This window comes from Lithobates pipiens, unplaced genomic scaffold (genome assembly GCF_037356315.1).
Source record: "Lithobates pipiens isolate NorthernLeopardFrog02 unplaced genomic scaffold, aLitPip1_a1.2 Scaffold_8, whole genome shotgun sequence".
Taxonomy (NCBI): Eukaryota; Metazoa; Chordata; class Amphibia; order Anura; family Ranidae; genus Lithobates; species Lithobates pipiens.
The window spans coordinates 199,106,067-199,131,285 of NW_027507903.1; the positions used below are offsets into that span (position 1 = coordinate 199,106,067).

The 25,219-nt window shown below is 42.4% G+C and overlaps 1 protein-coding gene across 3 annotated transcripts in view; it reads left to right on the forward strand.

The window, feature by feature from the left end:
* Positions 1 to 25,219, forward strand: part of POT1 (protection of telomeres 1) — a 154,180-nt gene that overhangs the window by 60,697 nt on the left and 68,264 nt on the right. For all 3 annotated transcript variants that reach the window (XR_013270871.1, XM_077472610.1, XM_077472611.1), the window contains 3 exons: positions 13,897 to 14,066; positions 22,261 to 22,331; positions 24,223 to 24,279. Coding sequence is in view for 2 of the 3 variants with exons in the window: in XM_077472610.1 (XP_077328736.1) it covers positions 13,897 to 14,066; positions 22,261 to 22,331; positions 24,223 to 24,279 (298 nt within the window). In the remaining variant the exon portion in view is untranslated. The remainder of the gene's footprint in view (positions 1 to 13,896; positions 14,067 to 22,260; positions 22,332 to 24,222; positions 24,280 to 25,219) is intronic.

Genomic DNA, 25,219 nt, shown 5'->3' on the forward strand with positions numbered 1-25,219 from the left:
TTTACATATTCTGTTTCATTCTCTGTAACTTTTAAATGATGATCACCTTCCTTCATTTCTGTTCTGTGTTCTCCGATGACAATATTCCCTTCTGGTTCAATTCTTGGAGAGCAGTCCTCAGCCTTGGAAATTTTTCTCTCTTAAACTGTTTTTTTATCTTTCCAGTATGTGTTTGTTTTTACATCTTACATGTAAATTGTGTTATGGCCACTGCTACCCATATGTTAATTTCTATGAACATTAATAATAAGCTCAGCACAATGTGAGACTATAAGCTACGCATGCTTGTAATCCAAAGCACTCGTATATTAAAGCGGGTTTCCCCATAGGAATCAATGGAAACTCAGATAATGCGTTCCAGTTCCATTGCTGGTGTATGTAGTACTGCATCTTACACTAGGTCTTTAGCCATGCAATAAGTTCTCTACGCTCCCCCTGATTTCCTGTTTTGCACATGACATGGGCAATATTCTAGAGGATATAACTTTGGAGGTCCTTCCCTTCAACCTGCAAATTGATTTGTAAAGATTCTCCACTTTCCATGTATTCTGTTATTAGTTCCAATATGGACCATGATAGCTGGGTCATACTCAGTCCCTCCCAGTATTTGTTTACTCGGTCAACCACATGGCACCAGGGAGACAGCAATCCATTCAGCTGATGCTGTCATGGGGAAAAATTATTCTATTAGTCCTTCTGATTATAGAATCCCCTATTACCACTAACTGTGTAGGCCTTCCTAAATTACCACCACCCCTAGATGGGCTGTTTTCCTGACTGTTAGGGGTAGCAGTTACATCTATGGTTGCTACATCTTCACCCCACCTTACAAATTTCTTTGGGTGCTGAAGCACAGGACCTGCCTTCTTTTCTTGTAAAACCCCTACCGCTCACTCTAATTACATTAACCCATATTACTACCTGTATACCAGAAACAAAAAATAAAGAGACTTTAAAAAGGTGCTGCCTCTCAAGGAATGACCCAAACACAAATATACACTGCTAAAAGCAAATATTTATTCACGCAGAATTCATATAATATACAATAGTGCAAAGTTAAAATCCAAAGAGTAAAATAAAAATGGTTGTAATCGAGTGTTAATGCAACAGTAAATATTTCAACCTTGCCAACGTCTATTATCCCAGTTACAGTATTAATACTACTTGCAAGAAGTTTAAACTGATACTTCAGGTTGAAGATTCCTTTTTGTCCTAACTCCTATCTAAATCTGGATACACACTTTAAAACTGTCTGCTCCAGTCGCAGCCGATTTACTCACTATGCAAAGTTAGTTCAGCGATCTCCCCTGCTGAGCTGTTGTGTTCTGACACAACAGAACACTCTGAACAGTGCTCTCTGCCATTGGCTGAGAGTGCCGATCGGTAGTCAATCGGCTGCTAGTTTTACAGCATGCTCAGCCAGCTTCTGTTGGTTAGATCAACATACACACGGGCCGAATGCCGGAGAATTTAATTTTTTGGAACCAGAAAAATGTCTCCCGTGTGCACCCAGCTTTAGTCTTCACTTGATCAATTTCCACTTTGTTCACAATTCTAATGTGAGCAAGCTCATTATGACTTGAACATGTAGTTATATAACACCTTTAAACAGTTACTTACTCCCATTATCTAGCAGGCTGAAGGATAGGAAGGAAAAAAAATATGTTAAACTGCTTCCCGACAACCCGTCGCAGTTGGGAGGCAGGATACCGCGAATCGCCTTCATTGTACGTCTGCTCGTTTAAGTGATATAGCGGACGAGCAACTGCTGCGGGAGCACGCCCACGGGTCCGGCGGACTCTGTCTGCCAGCGACCCACAATCGTGCTGTACAGAGGCAGAATGAGTATCTGCCTATGTAAACAAGGCAGATCCTTGTTCTGACAGGGGACATGTTAGAGATCTTCTGTTCCCAATGATCAGGAATAGCGATCTGTCATGTCCGTGGCAGCCCACCCCCCTACAGTTAGAACACACTGAGGGAACACAGTTAACCCCTTGATCACCCCCTAGTGTTTACCCCTTCTTTGCCAGTGTAATTTATACATTGATCAGTGCATTTTTATAGTACTGATCAATGTAATGTCACTGGTCCTCAAAGTGTAATTTGGGGTCAGATTTGTCCACCGCAATGTCGCGGCCCTGCTAAAAACCACTGATGACCACCATTACCAGTAAAAATAATATAAAAATAAAAGCCCTCAAATCTATCCCAAAGTTTGTAAACGCGACAACTTTTGCATAAACCAATCAATATATGCCTATTGCAAAAAATTTTTGTTTTATCAAAAATATGTAGAATACATATCGGCCTAAACTGATGAAAATATATATAAAAAGGGATGAATTTTGTGTTGGTACAACATCGCACGACTGCGGAATTGTCAGTTAAAACGATGCAGTGCCGTATCGCAAAAAATGGCCTGGTCAGGAAGTGCGTAAATCTTTCCGGTCCTTAGGTGGTTACACATATACCGTATGTCCGAATCGTCTGTCTCCGCTATGGTCCGATTATGCAGACAGAGGAGAATTCCATTTTTCTATCAATCTGCAGAGCGGATCAGATGAACACGGACAGACAGCAAGGATAAACGGAGCGATCCCCGCTGAGCAAGCGGATCATTACAGATCCATCCCGTGTGAAAGGGGCCTAAGGAGAAAACAAATATTGGTAAACAAATATTGTTGATGACCGTGTGGTAGACGTGGTATCTTACTGTGAGCCATGGTTTGCTTCCGAGATGCCTCATGTCCAGACACATCATATTACTTTCCTATGCTTCTATCAGGCGTTTCTTAGTCAATAAGGAGAGTTTCATGCACAATCTTCTCCTCCATTTAAATACAATGTGGACCTCATAACCGTTACCACATTTATTGTTAATTTTAATAGACTGAGAACCTCTTATTCACTTATGATGACAAATAATCTAGCTTCTGCTCAAGTCCCTGCTGGCAATAGTTCCAGTTCATCTCACCTGTACATGGATATGAATGCCACGTCTGCTACAGTTTGAACGATCAACAATTACCGGTAGTGACACCATTCAGCGAATGCTTTGCCAGCTCATAATAAAGTGCACTGCTATGCTCGCTTTCCAGTGATTCATATACAGCTATTTTATGTTTACCATCTGCTTACCACGGATCATTAGCTGACATTCTCTGGAGGACAACCATTCTCTGGAGGATATCATTTTTTATTTTTTTTTATTCCTTATCATGCCAATAACTTTTCTGAGCTCCGTTTATGATTTAATGTGCATTTCTTTATTTGCCCTTGTGCTTGTGAATAAGTACCCTTGCCTTTGCTTGTATTGAAAACAGAGAAAGCAGACGATTTTTCAGTCCGTATAGATATGTATGTATTACACATTTACATGTACGTGTACAATGCAATCCCTTGACTTTTATATACAGGCTGTTATTGATGATCCTCCATCTACCACAATTAACTGTGATGCACTACACACATGATATTTATTGAATGCACAAGGGCTTTGCTTTTTTTTTCCTCCTAAAGCCTCATACACAAATGGACGTTTTTACAGCTGCGTTTTTGAGAATTTTTTTTTTTTTTTTGCAGCTTAACCCCTTCGCGCTGGGCGTACACATATATGCGGCCTCTGCTTTCGGGGGTTATCCCGGGATGATGCCGGCAGCTGCAGGCATCATCCCGTACCGTTTTCTTAGAGCGGGCAATCGGCTTTCCAGGGAGAACAACCTAAAAGCAGCTTGAATGTTATCTCGGAGGATCGGGAGGGGACATCCCCCCCTTCCCACCGCAATGACTGGGCCTCCTGTCCCACCGGGAGACTCAATCCGCAATCCAGCCCTTCCAGTCTCCTGAATGTAAACACGAAAGCGTTACAACATCACTTCCGGTATACTCGGCTGCCAATGGTGCCGAATTTTAAAAAATATACAGTATTCAGAATCGCCATTTTCGGCGATCTGAATACTTTGAAGTGCAAAAGAGGGATTGGATGTCTTTTAGCCCCCTGATCCCTCCATAAAGATTACCTGTCACCACCTATTACTGTCACAAGGAATGTTTACATTTCCTGTGACAGCAATAAAAGTGTTCAATTTTTTTTTTTTTAAAGCACAATTTAATAATATAAAAATAAATAAGAAAAACATTTTTTTAAAGCGCCCCCATACCCTCGCGCAGCAAAGAAAATGCATATGGAAGTCACTCCTGCATAGGTAAACGGTGTTCAAATCACACATGTGAGATATTGCCATGATAGTCAGAGCGAGAGCAATAATTCTACCACTAGACCTCCTCTGTAATTCTAACCTGGTAAGCAAAACATTTTTAAAGCGTCGCCTATGGAGATTTTTAGGTACCGTAGTTTGTCGCCATTCCTCGAGTGCGTGCAATTATAAAGAGTGACATGTTTGGTATCTATTTTGCAACTGTGTTGCATAATGTTATGCAATGGCCAAGTCAATCACCTGACCTGAATCCGATTGAGCATGCATTTCACTTGCTGAAGACAAAACTAAAGGGAAAATGCCCCAAGCACAAGCAGGAACTGAAGACAGTTATAGTAGAGGTCTGGCAGAGCATCACCAGGGATGAAACCCAGCGTCTGGTGATGTCTATGCGTTCCAAACTTCAGGTTGTAATTGACTGCAAAGGATTTGCAACCAAGTATTAAAAAGTGCAAGTTTGATTATTGTTAATCTGTCCTATTACTTTTGGTCCCTTAAAAAGTGGGAGGCACATATACAAACTGTTGTAATTCCTACACCCTTCACCTGATTTGGATGTAAATACCCTCAAATTAAAGCTGAAAGTCTGTAGTTAAAGCACATCTTATTTGTTTTCAAATCCATTGTGATGGTGTATAGAGCCAAAAAGATTAGAATTGTGTCGCTGTCCACATATTTATGGACCTGACTGTATATAGTTCATCTATATAACTTGACTCTGGTAACAAGTGGTTTATACCATATGTATGACTGGGTGGCATCTTCTGTATTTTTGGTTTACAGCTGCCCAAAGCTTTTGTTTTATAACTCTCTTTTAATTATGATTTCTTTGTGGTCTGTGTCCCCATGAGGCAAACTCCTTCATTTTTCTGTGTTTACAATGACAATAATTGAGCGTAAATCTTTCCACTGTAGACTAATAAAAACCTATATAGAGATATAAAAGCTAAAAAAAAACTAAGATTTTATCCATTCTAAACCACATTGAGAATTTAAAAAAGGTTTGACTTGTGTCTCGGTATAAGATCTACAGATTGTGCCCTACTTCTTTCTTTGTATACAAAAAAGATCAGGTAATGAGAAGCAGTTAATAGTGAATTTCTTGAAGAAAATGTTCGCCTGGAGGTTTAGTCTTCATTCTCCAGTCTAGTGAGATAATGCTGCCCCTATGTGGCTCAACTTCCACTTAACATGAATATACTGATCTGCAGAAATTTTTCATTTTCATATTTATAAACCGAATAATTGAACATTACCACATCTTGTCTGGTAGAAGTAATGACCTAAAGCAATTTTTATCACTGTGACATGTACAGATGTGCTCCTAAGGTTACATACTCTGACAGAATTTGATTTCTTGGCCATTTTTCAGAGAATACGAACGATAACACAAAAACTTTACTTTCACTCATGGTTAGTGTTATATTTATTATCAGTCAACTTTGTGTACTCTTTTTGAATCATAATGGCAAGAGAAACTACCCAAATGACCCTGAAGTCAATGGCCCAAAAGTTTACATACCCTGGTGATTTTGTCCTAATAATAACACGCACACAAGTTTACACAAAGGGGTATGAATGGCTATTAACCACTTCAGCCCCATGCCTTGTTTTGAGAGTTGCTATTTACAAGTTAAAAACTTAATTTTTTGCTTGAAAATTACTTTTATTAGTGTGTGTGTGTGTGTGTATGTATGTATGTATGTGTGCATATATATATATAAATGCTAACACCCTAGAGCATAAAATGTTGGTCGCAATACTTTCTGTCACACCGTATTTGCGCAGCAGTCTGACATGCGCACTTTTTTTGGAAAAAATAAAAATTTTAATTAAAAAAAATAGGACATCAGTAAAGTAAGCCCAATTTTTTTTATATATATTGTGAAAGATAATGTTATGACAAGTAAATTGATACCCAATATGTCACGCTTCAAAATTGCACCTGCTTGTGGAATGGCAACAAACTTTTACCCTTAAAAATCTCCATAGGCGATGTTTAAATATTCTACAGGTTGCATGTTTTGACTTACAGAGGACTAAAATTATTGCTCTCACTCTTGCGATCGCGGCAATACCTCACGTGTGGTTTGAACACTGTTTTTCATATGCGAGTCTGCTGCAAAGACCACTTTTATCTGAAAGAGGACGCCTGCTGAAGAAGAGGCAACTGGAGTTATGGTAGTTAGCTGTTGCCTAAAGGATATCCCTCTTCAAACAGCCGACGTATAGCGACGGAGGCCAGTCCATAAGTGTTTAAAGATAACCATCCTCACATGTGATATGTTTGCTTGTAATTAGTGTGTGTGTGTGTGTGTGTGTGTGTGTGTGTGTGTGTGTATAAAAGGTCAATGAGTTTCTGGCTACTGACAGACCCTTGTATCTTTCATCCGGTACTGCACTGACGTTTATGGATTCTGAGTCACGGGGAAAGCAAAAGGATTGTCAAAGGATCTGCAGAAAGAGTAGCTGAACTGTATAAAACGGGAAAGGGATATAAAAAGATATCCATGAGAATGACAATCAGCAGTGTTCAAACTCTAATCAAGAAGTGAAAAATGAGGGTTTCTGTTGAAACCAAACCACGGTCAGGTAGACCAACTAAAATTTCAGCCATAACTGCCAGGAAAATTGTTCGGGATGCAAAGAAAAACCCGCAAATAACTTAATGTCAAATAAAGGACTCTGCAAACTTAGTGTAGCTGTTTCAAGATGTACAATAAGGAGTCACTTGAAAAAAGATGGACTGCTTGGTCGACTTGCCAGAAGAAAGCCATTACTACGCAAATGCCACAAAGTATCCCACTTACAATATGCCAAACAGCACAGAGACAAGCCTCAAACCTTCTGGCACAGTCATTTGGAGTGATGTGACCAAAATGTAGCTTTTTGGCCACAATCATGAATGCTAGATTTGGAGGAGTCAACAAGGCCTGTGATGAAAGGTACACCATTCCTAACACAGAGGTGGATCACTGATGTTTTGGGGATGTGTGAGCTACAAAGGCACAGAAAAAATGGTCAAAATTGATGGCAAGGTAAATGCAGTATGTTATCAAAAAATACTGGAGGAACAATTGCATTCATCAGCCAGGAAGCTGCACATGGGACGTACTTGGGCATTCCAACATGACAATGATTAAAAACACAAGGCCAAATTGACCTGTCATTGGCTTCAGCAAAATAAAATGAAGGTTCTGGAGTGGCCATCTCAGTCTCCTGACCTCAATATCATTGAGCCACTCTGGGTAGATCGCAAACGTGCAGTTCATGTAAGACAGCCCAAGAATTTACAAGAACTGGAGGCTTTTTGCCAATAGGAATGGGCAGCTTTACCATCTGAAAAGATAAAGAGCCTCATCCACAAATACCACAAAAGACCTCAAGCTGTCATTGATGTTAAAAGGGCAATACACGGTATTAAGAACTGGGGTATATAAACTTTTCATCAGGGTCATTTGGATAGTTTCTGTTGTCATTATGCTTCAAAAAGAGTTAACACAGTTTGATAATACATGGCTTCAGCCAAACACTAACCATGAGTGAAAGAAAATCAATTCTGCCAGGGTATGTAAACTTATGAGTGCAACTGTAAATAAAGGTGACCTGTTCAGCTTTATTGTCCATAGTTACAGGTTAAAAAGGACAGTGACATGGGCCCTTGCTTTAGCAATGCAATATCATGTTTTTATTTTTACACTTCACAAATGTATTGCTTATTTATGCTTTATGACCTTTCTATTCTAGATCTGTTTTTTTTCAGATTTACAGCATGTAACATCATTTAGAGAATATCAAAATAATTTAGTAAATATCACTATTAAGTCTGCTCAGTTTATTTTTTTAAATAATTCAAGTATTTTACAACTTTACTTCTCAGAAGGCTGCTGCAAGAGACTGCATTCTGTCTCTAGTCATTCTCAATTATAAGGGGACCTGTAGACTGCCATTGGTGTGGACAAGGGGTGTTTTACTGCCATAGATGTAGATCATGGTTTGCGTATTGAAATTGTATCAGGGGTGTGTCTAATTATATAATGTTTTTACTGTCTTGAGAAACCTTTTTGTCTTGATAATCCCAAGCACCAAAGTTATTACTGCTTAAAAGTGAAGTATGGGAATGTTTTTGCTGGAATCATACTTGCCTAGGTGGATGCAGCATTGGTCCCCCACCAGCTCTATGACTGAGAACCAAGCAATCAAACACCGCTGATTGCTCGGTTCTCAGAGCTCTGTGAGCAGGGGTTACTATCATTCACAGCTCTCTGCTCAGCCTCCCTGGGTTCACTGGAGCACTGGGCTGTGGAGGTCATGGGAGCAGCTGGCTCAGGCTCTCAACGGCCTCACCGAGAGGCTGAACCAGGTGCCGGTCCAAGCATGTGGGCAGATCCTAACTATATGGTTGTGACCTTTCCTGAGCCTGGACCGGCTCTGTGACATCAGCCGGCAGCGGGATTGAGCCCTGTTTGCTGAAAACGGGTCACAAGAGTGCAGAACTAACTGCACTCCTGTGATCCACAGAAGTAGTACAGCCAAACAAGCTTTGGCTGTACTTATCCTTTAAATGAATCAACATGTTTGTTTACTACCCACTTCTCCATAAGCATACAGTATACTTTATTTTGCATCCCTGCCACTCAGCATCCGAAACTGTAGTGTAGAAAATATTTCGTAGTTCTGGGTACAGGGCAGGTGTTACCCAACCCTGGTCCAGTCAGCACTGTCACTAGACGTCCTATAGCTATGTGTATGCTATAAATTATGTGACTAGACTACACAGGGCTTTTCTTTCAATCCCAGTGGGTTAATGGGCCAGAAGGGGAGCAATAAGAAAGTAAGTATATGCTGCTATGGAGGTCTGCAGTATTATAAGCCTGTTGCTTTGCTTTGAATAGGCAAAGCAGAGACTGGCTTTAATGCAAAGTCTAATTCTGGAGCTTTGTACACTTCATTTGTTTAACCACTTACAGACCGGACCATTTTGCTGGTCAAAGACCAGACCACTTTTTGCGATTCTGCACTGCGTCCCTTTAACTGACAATTGTGCGGTCGTTCAACGTGGCTCCACAACAAAATTGACGTCCTTTTTTTCACACAAATAGAGCTTTCTTTTGGTGGTATTTGATCACCCCTGCGGTTTTTTATTTTTTGCGCTATAAACAAAAATAGAGCGACAATTTTGAAAAAAATGCATTTATTACTTTTTGTTATAAATATCCCCCAAAAATATATAAAAAAACATTTTTTTCCCTCAGTTTAGGCCGATACGTATTCTTCTACATATTTTTGGTAAAAAAAATTGCAATAAGCGATTATTGATTGGTTTGCGCAAAAGTTATAGCATTTACAAAATAGGGATAGTTTATGGCATTTTTTTTTTTTTTTTTTTACTAGTAATGGCGGCGATCAGCGATTTTTATTGTGACTGCGACATTGCAGCGGACACATCGGACATTTTTGACACATTTTTGGGACCATTGCCATTTATACAGTAATCACTGCTATATAAATGCAGTGTTCCTGTGTAAATGACACTGGCAGTGAAGGGGTTAACCAGTGGGTGGCAGTGTAGGGGTTAAGTGTTCCTAGGGGTGTGTTACTAACTGTGGGAGGGCTGGGCTTTCATTTAGTGAACACTGATCTCTGCTCCAATCACGTGGAGCAGAGATCAGCATTGCTAGGCAGAATGGGGAAATGCTGTTTACACGGCATTTCCTCCATTCAGCCGTCCCGTGAGACGATCGCGGATATGCCTGCGGCGATCGAGTCCGTGGGACCCGCTACCGGACTCACGGGGGTCCCGACCGGCACGCGAGTGTGGCGGCGTGCTCGCCATGGCAGGGCGGCATTGAAGATTGGACGTACCTGTACGCCAATATTCCTGCCCGTGCCATTCTGCCGACGTAGAGCGGCGTGCGCTGGTCGGGAACCGGTTAATTTATTTCACACTTTCAGCGTGTAAGTGAATATGGCATGTTTTCTGAATTCTTTTGATATTTATTTGGGATATTCTTTACAATTTATTTAATAAATAAAAACGGAAAAATAAATGAATAAATCCAAGCTACTGTTTTATTTAACCAAAAATAGTATTTCATGACGTAACCTTAGCCTTAAGGCTTCTCAAAAGACTAGCTTTCTCATAAATGTAGCACCAAGCATGGAAAAAAAAAAGAAAAGATAATATGAATAATAATTTGGTCACAAGAATTCTATACACTAGTCAATGCCTTCACATTGACAATAGTCAGCCAGTGAGTTCCTGCTTGATCCCCATTTATAAGAGCCAGTTTGTTGAAAAAAAAAATGGCTATTATAACTGTACCAAGGCACAGGGAAGGTTTCTCAGAAGTCATTTTAAAATGGTGCCTAGTATGGGCATGGTGGGTTTACACTTAAAACTAAATATAGACCATGTTAAAGGACAGTTAATGCTATGTCACCACAGAGGGGTTTCTCATGTCCCCTGGTGTATATCGGGGACCAGGAGTTACAGTGCATCCAGAAAGTATTCACAGCGCTTACTTTTTTGCACATTTTGTTATGTTACAGCCTTATTCCAAAATGGATTAAATGCATTATTTGCCTCAAAATTCTGCAAACAATACCCCATAATGACAACGTGAAAGAAGTTTGAAATCTTTGCAAATTTATAAAAAAGAAAAAATCCCATGTACATAAGTATTCACTGCCTTTGCTCAATACTTTGTTGAAGCACCTTTGGCACCAATTACAGCCTCAAATATTTTTGAGTATGATGCTGCAAGCTTGACACACCTATTTTTAGGCAGTCTCTCCCATTCTTCTCCGCAGGACCTCTCAAGCTCTATCAGGTTGGATGGGCATTGGTGCACAGCCATTTTCATGTCTTTCCAGAGATGTTCAATCAGGTTCAAGTCTGGACTCTGGCTGGGCCATTCAAGGACATTCACAGAGTTGTCCCGTAGCCACTCTTTTGTTATCTTGGCTGTGTGCTTAGGGTCGTTGTCCTGTTTGAAGATGTACCTTCACCCCAGTCTGAGGTCCAGAGCTCTCTGGAGCTGGTTTTCATCAACAATGTCACTGTACATTGCTGCAATAATCTTTCCCTTGATTCTGACTAGTCTCCCAGTTCCTGCCACTGAAAAAATCCCCACAACATGATGCCACCACCATGCCTCACTGTAGGGATGTTATTAGCCAGGTGATGAGCAGTGCCTGTTTTCCTCCAGACATGGCGCTTGCCATTTAGGCCAGAGTTCAATCCTTGTTTCAGCAGACCAGAAAATTTAGTTTCTCATGGTTGGAGAGTCCTTCAAGTGCTTTTTGACAAACTCCAAGTGGGCTGTCTGGTGCCTTTGTCTGGCCACTCTACCATGCAGGCCTGATTGGTGGAGTGCTGCAGAGATGGCTGTTCTTCTGGATGGTTCTCCTATCTCTAAAGAGAAACGCTAGAGCTCTGTCGGAGTGACCATCAGTTTCTTGGTCACCCCTCTGACTAAGGCCCTCCCCCGATCACTTGGGTCCTTAACTGATGCAGAAATGTTTCTGTACCCTTCCCCAGATCTGTGCCTCGATACAATCCTGTCTCAGAGGTCTACAGACAATTCCTTGGACTTCATGGCTTTGTTTGTGCTCTGACATGCACTGTTAATTGTGGGACCTTATATACAGTAAACTGTTTTGTGCCATTCCAAATCATGTCCAGTCAACTGAATTTACGTCAGGTGGACTCCAGTCAAGTTGTAGAAACATCTCAAGGATGATCAGTGGAACAGGATGCACCTGAGCTCAATTTTGAGTGTCACGACAAAGGCTGTGACTATTTACAGTATCTCACAAAAGCGAGTACACCCCTCACATTTTTGTAATTTTTTTTATATCTTTTGATGTTACAACACTGAAGAAATTGCACTTTGCTACAATGTAAAGTAGTGAGTGTACAGTTTGCATAACAGTATGAATTTGCACACACATCCATTAATGTCTAAACCGCTGGCAACAAATGTGAGTACACCCCTCAGTGAAAATGTCAAAATTTGGCCCAAAGTCTCACTATTTTGTGTGGCCACCATTATTTTCCAGCACTGACGTAACCCTCTTGGACATGGAGTTCACCAAAGCTTCACAGGCTGCCACTGAAGTTCTCTTCCCCTCCTCCGTGATGACATCACGGAGCTGGTGGATGTTAGAGACCTTGCGCTCCTTCACCTTCCATTTAGGGATGCACCACAGATGCTCAAAAGGGTTTAGGTCTGGAGACATGCTTGGCCAGTCCATTACCTTTACCCTCAGCTTCTTTAGCAAGGCAGTGGTCATTTTGGAGATGTGTTTGGGGTCATTATCATGTTGGAATACTGCCCTGCGGCCCAGTCTCTGAGTGGAAGGGATCATGCTCTGCTTCAGTATGTCGCAGTACATGTTGGCATTCGTGGTTCCCTCAATGAACTGTAGCTCCCCAGTGTCGGCAGCAGCACTCATGCAGGCCCAGACCATAACACTCCCACCACCATGCTTGACTGTAGGCAAGACACACTTGTCTTTGTACTCCTCACCTGGTTGCCGCCACACACGCTTGACACCATTTGAACCAAATAAGTTTATCTTGGTCTCATCGGACCACAGGACATGGTTCCAGTAATCCATGTCCTTCGTTTGCTTGTCTTCAGCAAACTATTTGCAGGCTTTCTTGTGCATCATCTTTAGAAGAGGCTTCCTTCTGGGACGACAGCCATGCCGACCAATTTGATGCAGTGTGTGTAACGTATTGTCTGTGCACTGACAGGCTGATCCCCCCCACCCCTTCAACCTCTGCAGCAAAGCTGGCAGCAGTCATACGTCTGTTTCCCAAAGACAACCTCTGGATATGACGCTGAGCACGTGCACTCAACTTCTTTGGTCAAGAATGGCGAGGCCTGTTATGAGTGGAACCTGTCCTGGTAAACCGATGTATGGTCTTGGCCACCATGCTGCAGCTCAATTTCAGGGTCTTGGCAAACTTCTTATAGTCTAGGCGATCTTTATGTAGAGCAACAATTCTTAGACATTAATGGCTGTGTGTTGAGTTATTTTGAGGGGACAGCACATTTACACTGTTATACAAGCGGTACACTCACTATTTTACATTGTAGAAAAATGTAATTTCTTCAGTGTTGTCACATGAAAAGATATAATCATTTACAAAAATGTGAGGGGTGTACTCACTTTTGTAAGATACTGTATGTACATGTGATTTTTTTATTTTTAATAAATTTGCAAAGATTTCAAACTTGTTTCACATTGTCATTATGGGGTATTGTTTTTAGAATATTGAGGAAAATAATTACTTTAATCCATTTTGGAATAAGGCAGTAACATAACAAAATGTGGAAAAAGTGAAGCGCTGTGATTACTTTCCACATGCACTGTACAGTATCATTGCTCATGCAAGTAGAGACTTGTATCACCGTTCATATAATAGATAAAATGAGAAAAAAGAATCTAGATGCTATGGATAGATGTAAGTGGTAGGGAGATGAGGACTTTTCGTTGCTGCTACACATATGATTTGAAGCACTAAGACATTTTACCTTGTAATTCTGTTGATTTCCCCCCCAACAAATTGTGGTCAGTATAATGATTTCATTTTATTTTATTCTTTTTTTTACTTACTGTTTTTCTCATGTAACATGCATTACATTTTTCTACTCACATGCAGGTTGGAAGTTACATTGTAATTCAAAATTTGCATGCAAAGTTACATAACACCTGTAATGAAAATCAAGCTCAAAATTCATATCTGGAATTTCACCTGCATGGAGGGACATTGTATGGACGAGGCATAACCATTCTCCCTGAAAATGACATAGATGTACAAGAACTGCAAAAGTATGTCTGTGTAACTATTACCTCATTTTATAGTGGCGTATTCTCTCTCATTTGATCCAGGACAAAAGCTCTTCTGTTAAAGTGGTTGTGAACGCTTACATATACCCATCAAAGTGACTGGCCTCTGATGATACACAGAGATTAATCAAAAACTACAATTTTTTTGTAGCCCTCTTTCCTCTACATCAATTCAAAGTCCAGAATTTACACAGCAGTTCTGGGCTTCCATAGGCAGGTAGGAAAACTGACATTACACACTGCACAGCTCAGAGAAGAAAAATTTGTGTAATCTGATTGGAGGGAAGATAGATATACACTCCCTTCTACACAATCTCATAGTAAAGCATGCGCACCTGAGGCTGTCAGTCACAGGCTGTGTGCTGGAGGACTCCTCCCTCACCCCATTGATCTCTCGGGGTCGGCACAACCTGTCAGAATTAAATCATGCACATAGCAGAGCAACGAGGCAACGGACAGAGATCACACTCAGTGCTTTTAATTGAGACAAGTACACACTATAGAAGGATATGCTTTGTTCATATTTCATGTCAGAGGTTTACAACCACCTTAAAGATTGCAATATGGAAGATTGCACACAGCAATTTAAACATACATTTACACCATATATAGTCCTTATGGATTGCTAACTATTGCACAAAATACTGTATAGTTCTTAATTTGTCCCCGTTGGAGTGAACAAACTACTGAATGAATTCATTTTTTTGTATATAATGTATCTATAATAAAATATTATCTTCATTGGTAGATAATGATCTGCCTTCAGAATTATGCAACCTTAAACATTTTTATTTTACTGTAAATCACCAAATTGCCCTACAGTTCTATAGACAACAATAAAATGATCTCCTTGGCCAAATCTGGCTCATTTTATCCCCCCGCTAGCGGCCCAAGAAGGGGTTAAATGAGCCAGTGTATCGCTTTGCAGGTGCATTGGCAGCAGTGTCCATTCATTTCAATGTGTATACACCGCTCCTTCACTGCCCCAAAGATGCTGCTTGCAGAACTTTTTTTAATGTCCTGCCAGCACAGCGCCCCCGTGTGAAAGCACACAGGCTTTCACATTGGGGCTGTAGGGGAGGCTTTTTTCAGGCACTTTACAGTTGCTATGCTTAGCCCTTTAGAAACTGCAAAATGCCCCAGTGTGAAAGGGGTCTAACAAACATTAACCTGCCCGCTGTATAACCCCCCTCCCGCCAGCTCTGCTGAGAAAAACGTATTTTCTAGCAACATGCTCCATACTCCGCAGATGTTTTTTCCTTGTTAATCAACATGTTTATTATACTGTTTAAACAAATCTCTATACAACAGTTATCCAAATTCTCAGCAATAGGGTTATCTTGAAATGTAACAATCGTATACTGGGCTCTGCATTATGGCATTTTACAGACCTTAATGCATTGTCTTAGTTAGCCGCAAGGCTCTATCTAGAGCCATGGCACAGCCTCTGGTGTGGCGTAAACTCTGCTGTTTTTATGCGTTAAATTGGTCTCCTGATGTGGTTAACAAAGCCTGTTATGTGATCTTTTGGCAATGGACTCTGCTTTATGTAACTTATTTATGGAACTACTATACTTCATGTATTGTATCAGTAACCTCTATCATTAGAGCTGTGGTACTCTCAGTATCTGCACTTGAACCTCTGCTGTGTCTGGCAATGACTCTTCTTGCTGAGTTACCTGAGATGCTGGACAGTGCCCTGTCTGATCCATTGGACAACCCTGCCTTGTGCCTTGACTAATGCTGAACTCTTTGCTCCTCCTATGAACTTCTTGATTTAAGCCATGTCTCTGAACTTCCTGTTTGCCAGATTATTTTGCTCTCTTCAGCCAGTATCTCGCTCTCATCTTCCCTGCTGCCGTCAATATTGTGCTACCTCTCGTTATCGACCCTTGGCTTGTTCCTCAACTACGCTTCTGCCCAATCCCAACTCGTTACCAACCTTTGGCTTGTTTTACTGACTACACTTCTGTTTGATCCTTACCTGCGTATCCATTTCTCGACCCCGGCTTGCTCACCTCCTGGTGGGGCAATCCTGAGGTCCGTGACCTGGTACTAACATGCAGCTAAATCCATTTCCAAAATCAGGAGTTCTGGTGAACACCGGTTTTCCTTGGACTTTGCACCTCAGATGAGCCTGCATCATTCACCAGGGTGACTGCCTGCTGGTGGTATTCCCGCTACTGCTATAGCAACTGGTCTTTGAGCCTGATTGTGCCGGGTGCAGTCTTTTGGCATGACTCAGTCTAAAACAACTCATTTAAAGCAGAACTAAAACTTTTTATCTTTTACAGCCAAGAAATCTGCTATGTTAACCTCTGTTCGATCTGCTGTTGCCATGGTGCTGCACATGTGATCAGTTATGACACTAGCCATTCGATGGCATGAGGGTTCGGTTGAGTGCACAGGCAACTGTTATGGTTATTCATTGCATGCCTTGATTGTAAAGGTTTCAGGAAACAGTTAAATCAATGGATTTTGCTCCACCTTAATGTGTGACCCTTCAGGCTGCAGTAAGAGTAGTTATCTCAGTTTTGAACTTTTTACATGTCATGCCCTTTTTAGGTAACAGTCTTGCCTGAGGGAACTCGGAGCTGATATAATCCCATGCTTCTTTCCCACCCTTCAGCTGAGGAAGAATCACCTAGCTATTGCTGCTACTGCTGCCTCTAAGCATATAATGTTTCACTGCCTGCCTACAGCGACTTGATAGTGACACCTCTGACCCTCATGATTACCTACTGCTTGCATTTGTGAGTACATGAGGCCATCCTTCACTTTGGGCCTTACAAATATGCGGTGCAACTTGTCTTTCAAATGACACTTATGCCGCGTACACACGATCTGAAGTCCGCCGGACAAACCACTGGACTTTGCAGTGGAGGTCCGCTGGACTTTCCGAATGAGCGGACCTGCCCACACACGACCAGACTTTTCCCGCCGGACTTTTGAAATGAACGGACTTGCCCACACACGGAGAAAAGTCAGTTAATTTTGAACGTGGCTCCAGGTAGACAGGACTAGCAAAGGAGGTCAATGTCGCTGCCTCCATCGGCGAGATTGACACCTCGCTGTCCCTGTCACCTGGTATGGACTTAAAGGGGAAGCCCTACGCCGAAAAAATGATGTGGGAGTGTCCCCCCAAGTCCATATCAGATCCTTATCCGAGCACGCAGCCCAGCCGGTCAGGAAAGGGGGTGGGGATGAGTGAGTGCCCCCCCCACCCCAAAGCACCTTGTCCCCATGTTGATGAGGACAAGGGCCTCTTCCCGACAACCCTGGCCATTGATTGTTGGGGTCTGCGGGTGGGGGGCTTATCTGAATCTGGGAGCCCCCTTTAATAAGGGGGCCCCCAGATACCAGCCCCCTACCCTATGTGAATGAGTGTTGGGGTACCATGTACCCCTACCCATTCATCTGGTGAAAAAAACACAACACATGTTTTAAAATAATTTATTGGACAGCTCCGGTGGTCTTCCATCTTGGGGGGGTCTTCTCGCCAGACTCCTCCGCTATCTTCTAGCTCTTTTACTAGCAGAGGAGCCTGGCTTTCTTCATCGTCACTGCTGCCGCCCGGGGTTCTTCTCATAACTTCGGGCGTCTTGTCCCTCTCTTCAGGGGTCTTGTCCCCCTCTTCGGTTCTTCTTGCCGGGCCTCCGCTATCTTATAGCTATTTTACTAGTGGTGGCGTGGTCTTCTGTCGCCTCCGCCTCTAATTCCGAGTCAGGCGGACAATTTTGAGTCAAAACTTCTTTCTAAGTCTGCCAGACTTTTGGAAAGAAAAAGTCAGTCGGAGCCCACACACGGGTGGATTGTAATCCGCCGGACCAAGTCCACCGGATAGTCTGATCGTGTGTACGTGGGTATCAGATGACCTTGGTGCTTCTGCAACAAGTGCTGTACTCCTATTGTTTCTGGTGATGATGTACTTTGATCCCCAGGAGGAATCAAGGCTTGTAACTTGGATCCAGGGACCCTATTTCTGTACAGTTGTCCTCATCATTAGCTTCTATAGCTCTGCTGCCAGACCCTAAGACCTGTACTTTGTTTTCCAGGCATCTTATCTCCACTTCTAAATTTTATCAGTCTGTGTGCAATTAATGGGTAGTATGCTTGTAGAGGCTCTAAATATTCTCGGGCAAAGTCTACCTCTGACCTTACTGGGCTTTTATCTTTTAGAGAGCCTGAGGCTCCTTTAATGACACTGTGTATTTGAACAGATATGTTCTTGTTCCCAATCTGATTGATGCAGCACACTCTGAGGCGGCGTACAAACGCGGGGACTGTCTGCCGAAACTAAGTTCGTCAAACAGTCCGCTCAAACTTTTGAATGAACGAACACGCCCACACACGGCAAACTTTGTTCGTCGTACTAAGTCCGCGCAACTTTTGAAATGAGCGGACTCGCCCACACACGAGGCAACAGTCCGCTCATTTCGAGCGCGTGTGCAGGTAGGCAGGGCCCGCGACGGAGACGTCGCGGGCTCCGCCGCCTGGAATGGACTTAAAGGGGAACCCCAACGCCGAAAAAAATCGGCGTGGGGGTCCCCCCAAAGTCCACAACAGACCCTTGTCCGAGCACGCTACCCGGCCGGCCAGGAAAGGGGGCGAGCGAGCGCGCCCCCCCTCCTGAGCCGTACCAGGCCGCGTGCCCTCAACATGGGGGGTGCCTTGGGGAAGGGGGGGGCCGCGCGTTGGTTGTCGGGGTCTGCGGGCGGGGGGCTTATCGGAATCCGGGAGCCCCCTTTAATAAGGGGGCCCCCGGATACCGGCCCCCCACCCTATGTGAATGAGTATGGGGTACAATGTACCCCTACCCATTCACCTGTAAAATAAAAGTACCCAAAAAAACACAACACACGAGATAAAATATTTTATTGCACAGCTCCGGGGGTCTTCCGTCTTCGGGGGTCTTCTCGCCGGACTCCTCCGCTATCTTCTTGTAGCTCTTTTGCTAGCGGAGGAGTCCGGCTTTCTTCCTCCCCGCCGCCGGCCTCTTCTCCCGACTTCGGGGGTCTTGTCCCCCTCTTCGGTTCTTCTGCCGGGCCACCGCGCCTTCTTATAGCTCTTTTGCAGGCGATGGCCCGGTCTTCTGTCGCCGCTGTCGCCGCCGCCTTCCGTTCTTGTTCTTCTTCTTGTTGTTCTTCTTCTTCTCCAGGAGATGTTGACACGTCGCTCTCTCCGGCCGGAATGCCAGAGCCGCGCTGAGCGGCCACTTATATAGTGACAATGGGGCGGTGTCACATGGTATATGTCACATGGGTTGGTCACATGGTGACCCCGCCCCCTTACGATGTCATAGTCCCCATGTGACATCAACCCATGTGACCAACCCATGTGACATATACCATGTGACACCGCCCCATTGTCACTATATAAGTGGCCGCTCAGCGCGGCTCTGGCATTCCGGCCGGAGAGAGCGACGTGTCAACATCTCTTGGAGAAGAAGAAGAACAACAAGAAGAAGAACAAGAACGGAAGGCGGCGGCGACAGCGGCGACAGAAGACCGGGCCACCGCCTGCAAAAGAGCTATAAGAAGGCGCGGTGGCCCGGCAGAAGAACGGAAGGCGGCGACAGAAGAACGGAAGGCGGCGACAGAAGACCGGGCCACCGCCTGCAAAAGAGCTATAAGAAGGCGCGGTGGCCCGGCAGAAGAACCGAAGAGGGGGACAAGACCCCCGAAGTCGGGAGAAGAGGCCGGCGGCGGGGAGGTAGAAAGCCGGACTCCTCCGCTAGCAAAAGAGCTACAAGAAGATAGCGGAGGAGTCCGGCGAGAAGACCCCCGAAGACGGAAGACCCCCGGAGCTGTGCAATAAAATATTTTATCTCGTGTGTTGTGTTTTTTTGGGTACTTTTATTTTACAGGTGAATGGGTAGGGGTACATTGTACCCCATACTCATTCACATAGGGTGGGGGGCCGGTATCCGGGGGCCCCCTTATTAAAGGGGGCTCCCGGATTCCGATAAGCCCCCCGCCCGCAGACCCCGACAACCAACGGCCAGGGTTGTCGGGAAGAGGTCCTTGTCCTCATCAACATGGGGACAAGGTGCTTTGGGGTGGGGGGGCCACGCGGCCTGGTACGGCTCAGGAGGGGGGACGCGCTCGCTCGCCCCCCTTTCCTGGCCGGCCGGGTAGCGTGCTCGGACAAGGGTCTGTTGTGGACTTTGGGGGGACCCCCACGCCGATTTTTTTCGGCGTTGGGGTTCCCCTTTAAGTCCATTCCAGGCGGCGGAGCCCGCGACGTCTCCGTCGCGGGCCCCCGCCTACCTGCACACGCGCTCGAAATGAGCAGACTTCCCTCCGAGCGGGAACAGTTTGCTCATTTCGAAAGTAGCCTACACACGGGCGGACTGTTCGCTCAAACCAAGTTTCAGCGGACAGTTTTTCGGAATTTCCGAAAAACTTTGTTCGTCAAACTGTCCGCTGAAACTGTCCGCTGAAGCCCCACACACGAGCGGACTGTCCGCTGAAACACTGTTCAGCGGACAAAGTTGAGCCAACAGTCCGCCCGTGTATACGCGGCCTGACTCTTCTAAGGGATCTAAGAGATCAATCAATTATACCAGGTATAATAGGGTATTTTAGAGCTTGAGCTGCTGCAAAGACCTTCATTATGCACTGAGTACTTGAAACGTTGGGAAAAACCCACGGAATCATGGTTAACTTGACTTAACTGAAATAACACTTTTTCATCTGTTGGTGGTGACTTTGATTTGTGAAACCATGTCAGAATGGATCCAATCCTATCCTTTAAAAGGCAGCCCTACAACACAAGGCAGAATCCCTGTGTTCTTCAACAAGTGGATCAAATGTGTTGGGCATTACTTTAGTTGTTATGCCCTCTTAGATTCATCCAAGTTTGTTGCATGGCAGTGATGTCGATCAATATGTGTAAAGCATATTGGCTTTGTGCTTGGGATGTTAAGGATACGTTTAAAGAAGGTCTTATTCACTTACCCTTTAAGGGAGGGTGTCACACACTTGACAGTGGCATTCCTGATCCTGCTGTTCCTTGCCTTGCACCTACTTTAATGCAGGGGGTCTTTAAATGGGTTCAGAGAACCCCAGCTTTCATCCAATAAGTCTGCTCCCCACTCAACTACACATCTCAAAACCATTAACCTTCTGTTTGAAGGTACACCTTCATTTTTACCAGAGTGTTCTCTTTTTCTCATCCTATTGGGTCTCTTGAGCATTTCTTCCTCTCAGTTTAAGTACTCAAGCTTTAACCTTCAGCTTCTATAACCAGGCATCTGTTTCAGTTGCTTTTCCTTTTCTTCTGGGTTTTCTGTACCTCAATGTACATAATCCTGGATTATTTAGCATCCCACACCCTAAAACATTGTTTTTCTCATGTTGACTGGAGCCTTCTTTTGAATAAAACTACCACCTTTTCCTCTCCCACTCCTTTTTTCAGTGGAGGCATTTATGATAATTGCACTTGTGGTGTTTAAATCTCCTCAGGCCCGTCTTTCATTGGGCACTTATTAACCTACAAGGTTAAAAAACGTCAGTTTTTGCTGTTTCTCCTCCGTCCTAGTGCTCACTTTTCTTCCTGGTTTCCCCATTGTGCAATGCCTAATAGATCCTTGAAAGCAGTTCCCAGTCTAACACGTGTCATCCCCTTTTTTGCTCTTTGGGTAAAGATAATAATATCCCATTTACCCCTTGTAGGATTTCAATAGTTGTAACAATTCCATATTTACTGCCCTCTTTTTCATCTAGCCTTGCTCCAAAGTTGTCTGCTACTGAAGTTCTTATAGTAAGATTCCACATTCAATTGATCTCAGTGGCTTCTGCTCTATATAGTTATATGACGCACTGCTTATTTTTTTATTTTTTTACATTAATAAAGTAGAGAAGAAACCTTTTTCAATTACTGTACACTCGGTTAGTGGATAAAAGTTAATGCATCCTTTCAAACAACATTTTATTGTTGGATGTAACAAATTTCTGCAAATTACCGGTATATATTTTTGTAAATTTAAGAGGCTGGAAAATTATTATTTTTGGTATAGTTTTAAGAATTTAATTTCCTACGTAGGCCATGATTCAGTTCTTAATCAAAGGTCAAAATCCTGTGTGTATGTTGTGTTTTTTTTTTTTTTTGTTTTTCTTTGCGATAGTACCAACCTGTCAAAAGTAACCTAACAAGAGTACCTTTGTATTTTCAGAGTCCTAAATACTGTGAACCTAAATGTAGAACCTATATGTTCAGTGGATTTGACTTCAGATAATCGATTAAGTAAGAATTTTTTTATTTTTTAAGTTTATAATGCTTGTCGTACAATTCTGTCTACTTGTCAGATATGTTTTTGCACTTCATCATAACTGTCTATTTCAAGCTAATATAAAATGAGTACACATTTTGTGGTATTGTCTAGTGTTGTGTATTGAAAACAATGCTTTTAAACCTTTCTATAATTAAAAAATATCCCTATCTAAAGAATATGAATATTTGGAATTATAGCAGAGCTAATAAGCACTGTTTGTAATACACAACAGCTAATATGATTCCTTTTATCTAATGGCAACTATAGAGTGGAAGATTTGTCAGATACGGGATTGGGAAATCTTCTTATGTTAGACACAATCGAAGTGGAGGGAGCGCATAATCATTTAGCAGTGTTATAAGGCAAAGTGTGATAAAATAAAAACATATACAATTTTCTGGTATTTATAACTATCGTAGTTCTTTTTGAACTTATAATAAATATAACCCAAGATTTTAGTTACTGCACATACTGTAAGCCTAAAGGATATACCAGCATAAATATGTACATACAGGCAATATTATGTAACAGAAAACAAAAACCACTGCAGTGAATGTTTTCTATAGTATCCAATGTTCACTTTTACTTTTTAGGTTTCCTGTTAAACAGTTTATAATAAAAATGACACTTGGTTTGCTTATGCTGGCCATTAATTCAATGTTCCTTTGGCCGCTACAACTTAGTCTCCAAATAATATTGTGGTAGGTTTTGCATGCATGTCTTATGAATAGTTCCAAGCACTCAGCCAGTGATATGTGGCAGCCTATCTTTAGGACTGGTTATGTCCTGCCTCTAGTCTACTTTCCATACAGGATAACAGCGGCACACCTTTGTGAACCCAGTGTTTCAGTGAACTTTATTGCATATCGGTGGAAATGGACACTGGCAATTACCTTGCTCGGACAATTTGCACCCTGCCCAGAGCTTGTGAGTTTACTACATATTGGTGATATCACCTGTTTTTTTTTTTTTTTACACTAGGGAGTGACAGAGGGCAAGAATTGTGAAGCACAGATCTCAAGGAGCTTCAAGCTCACTTTAATATCTTTACAACGAAGGCTGACCATAGACGGTTTGAATCTCGGCCAGTTCGGCACAATTGCTCGGCAGGAGGGATTCCCCTGTCAGCTCTGTCTATATTAATTGATGTCTATAGGAAAGAAATTTGCACCGTCTATGGCCTGCCTTGGTGTTCGATTTCACCTGTGAAAAGGATGCAATTTTAAAGCAGGCCATAGATGGTGCTAATTTCTTTCCTGCAACCACGGTCGCACAATTCCCCCATCAATACCGACAGTGCTGACAGGGGAATTCCTCGTCTGCTCTCAGTGCAGGGAAGCCATCACCCCACCTGGAGAAGACTGTGATTATTCAATAATCACAAGTGAATCCGACAGGCTGGTTGTATCCAACTTGATCGTACATTAAACCTTCCCATACATGATCTGAACCATCTGCGGCTGGCCTTAGACTGGGCACACATTGTATATAATGGAACACATTTTGTAATCCGTGGGAAGGTCTGCATGTGTCTGATCCACTTTAAAGAAAAAACGAAATTGCAGTAGATAATCATCTCCTCGAACAAGTACATCTCAGCTTCACTATTCTTCCACTGCAAAAATAAATTGGTTCTTTTCACTTCATGTAATACATGCAAATCTGATAAATGTCAGATTATTTTTTTTTTTCATGTACAACATTTACATGTTTTTACCACCTGTATAATTTTTTTATCTTTGAGTGTATGCATTGTTGTTCTCTGTGGTCACAATTGAGTTTGGAACTGCTGGGTGAGATGCAGTCATACATTTATGTTAAGATATTTTCTTTTTTTGCCTTGCTCTTTTATCTTGTATACAGGCCAGAAGTTGCCACCTTTTGATGCTCTTGAGAGATGCCAGCAGGTTTCTGTGACAGGTATAAAACCATTAATGGATTTGAAGATCACAGTGAGAAAAGCCTACAACACAGTAGGTTATGTAGTTATCTGAAATGAGCTGTTCAAAGCTCTTTTGTGGTAAGGCACATATAAAAGTATATTTCAGATTAAGCAAAGTAATAAAATTGGTAAGAAAAAAAATAAAGCTGATCCATCATAGATATATTTTAAATTGAGTAAGTGACACCATAGAAATAGAGGTATCCCCTGTTTTATTTCAGTCTTTGCCTAGGCAGTCTAAATGATTTTAGAAAGACTCAAGGAGCCTGCTATTTTTGTTACCTAAACTTTTCTGTCTTTACTAAGTTTTTCTCCTTCTCCTTCCCCACATTCTGCATAGGGGTGGGGTGGATGTGAAGTAATTATAGCCCTACATAGGTACCATCCCAAAGAGAGAGTATAATTGAGAGTAAAGGTAGAATGAAGTGGGACATTGTGTGTACCTATGTAGGGTCTAAACAATAAAATATACCACTGATTTAAAACAAATGTATTTAAACTCTATTTAGCATATGTTAAAAAGTATATATTATGTTCAAAAGCATATAATAGTTACACAGATGCAGTTACTGTTAATTAGGTCCAGGGTGTGCTAATCCTGGTATGATGGATCAAAAAAGTGTGGCCTACGCATTTCGTGGAAACCCCGCTTCATCAGGGCCTTGAAATGGCACAAAAATACTAGAAGTATTGCAGTGACTTAAGAGTACAATGTTAACAGAGTTATACATGGATTTAAACAGATATTGACATTCAATATATAGATATAAAAAATAAAAGGTTTTCAAAATATTAGGGGTTTGTGAAAATATTCACAATTGCCCTGAATATTTTTATAATAGAGTTAGTACAACAATCCTATCTATTTTTTATAGTATAAAAAGGGACACAAATAGCAATTGGAACCAAGTACTATAG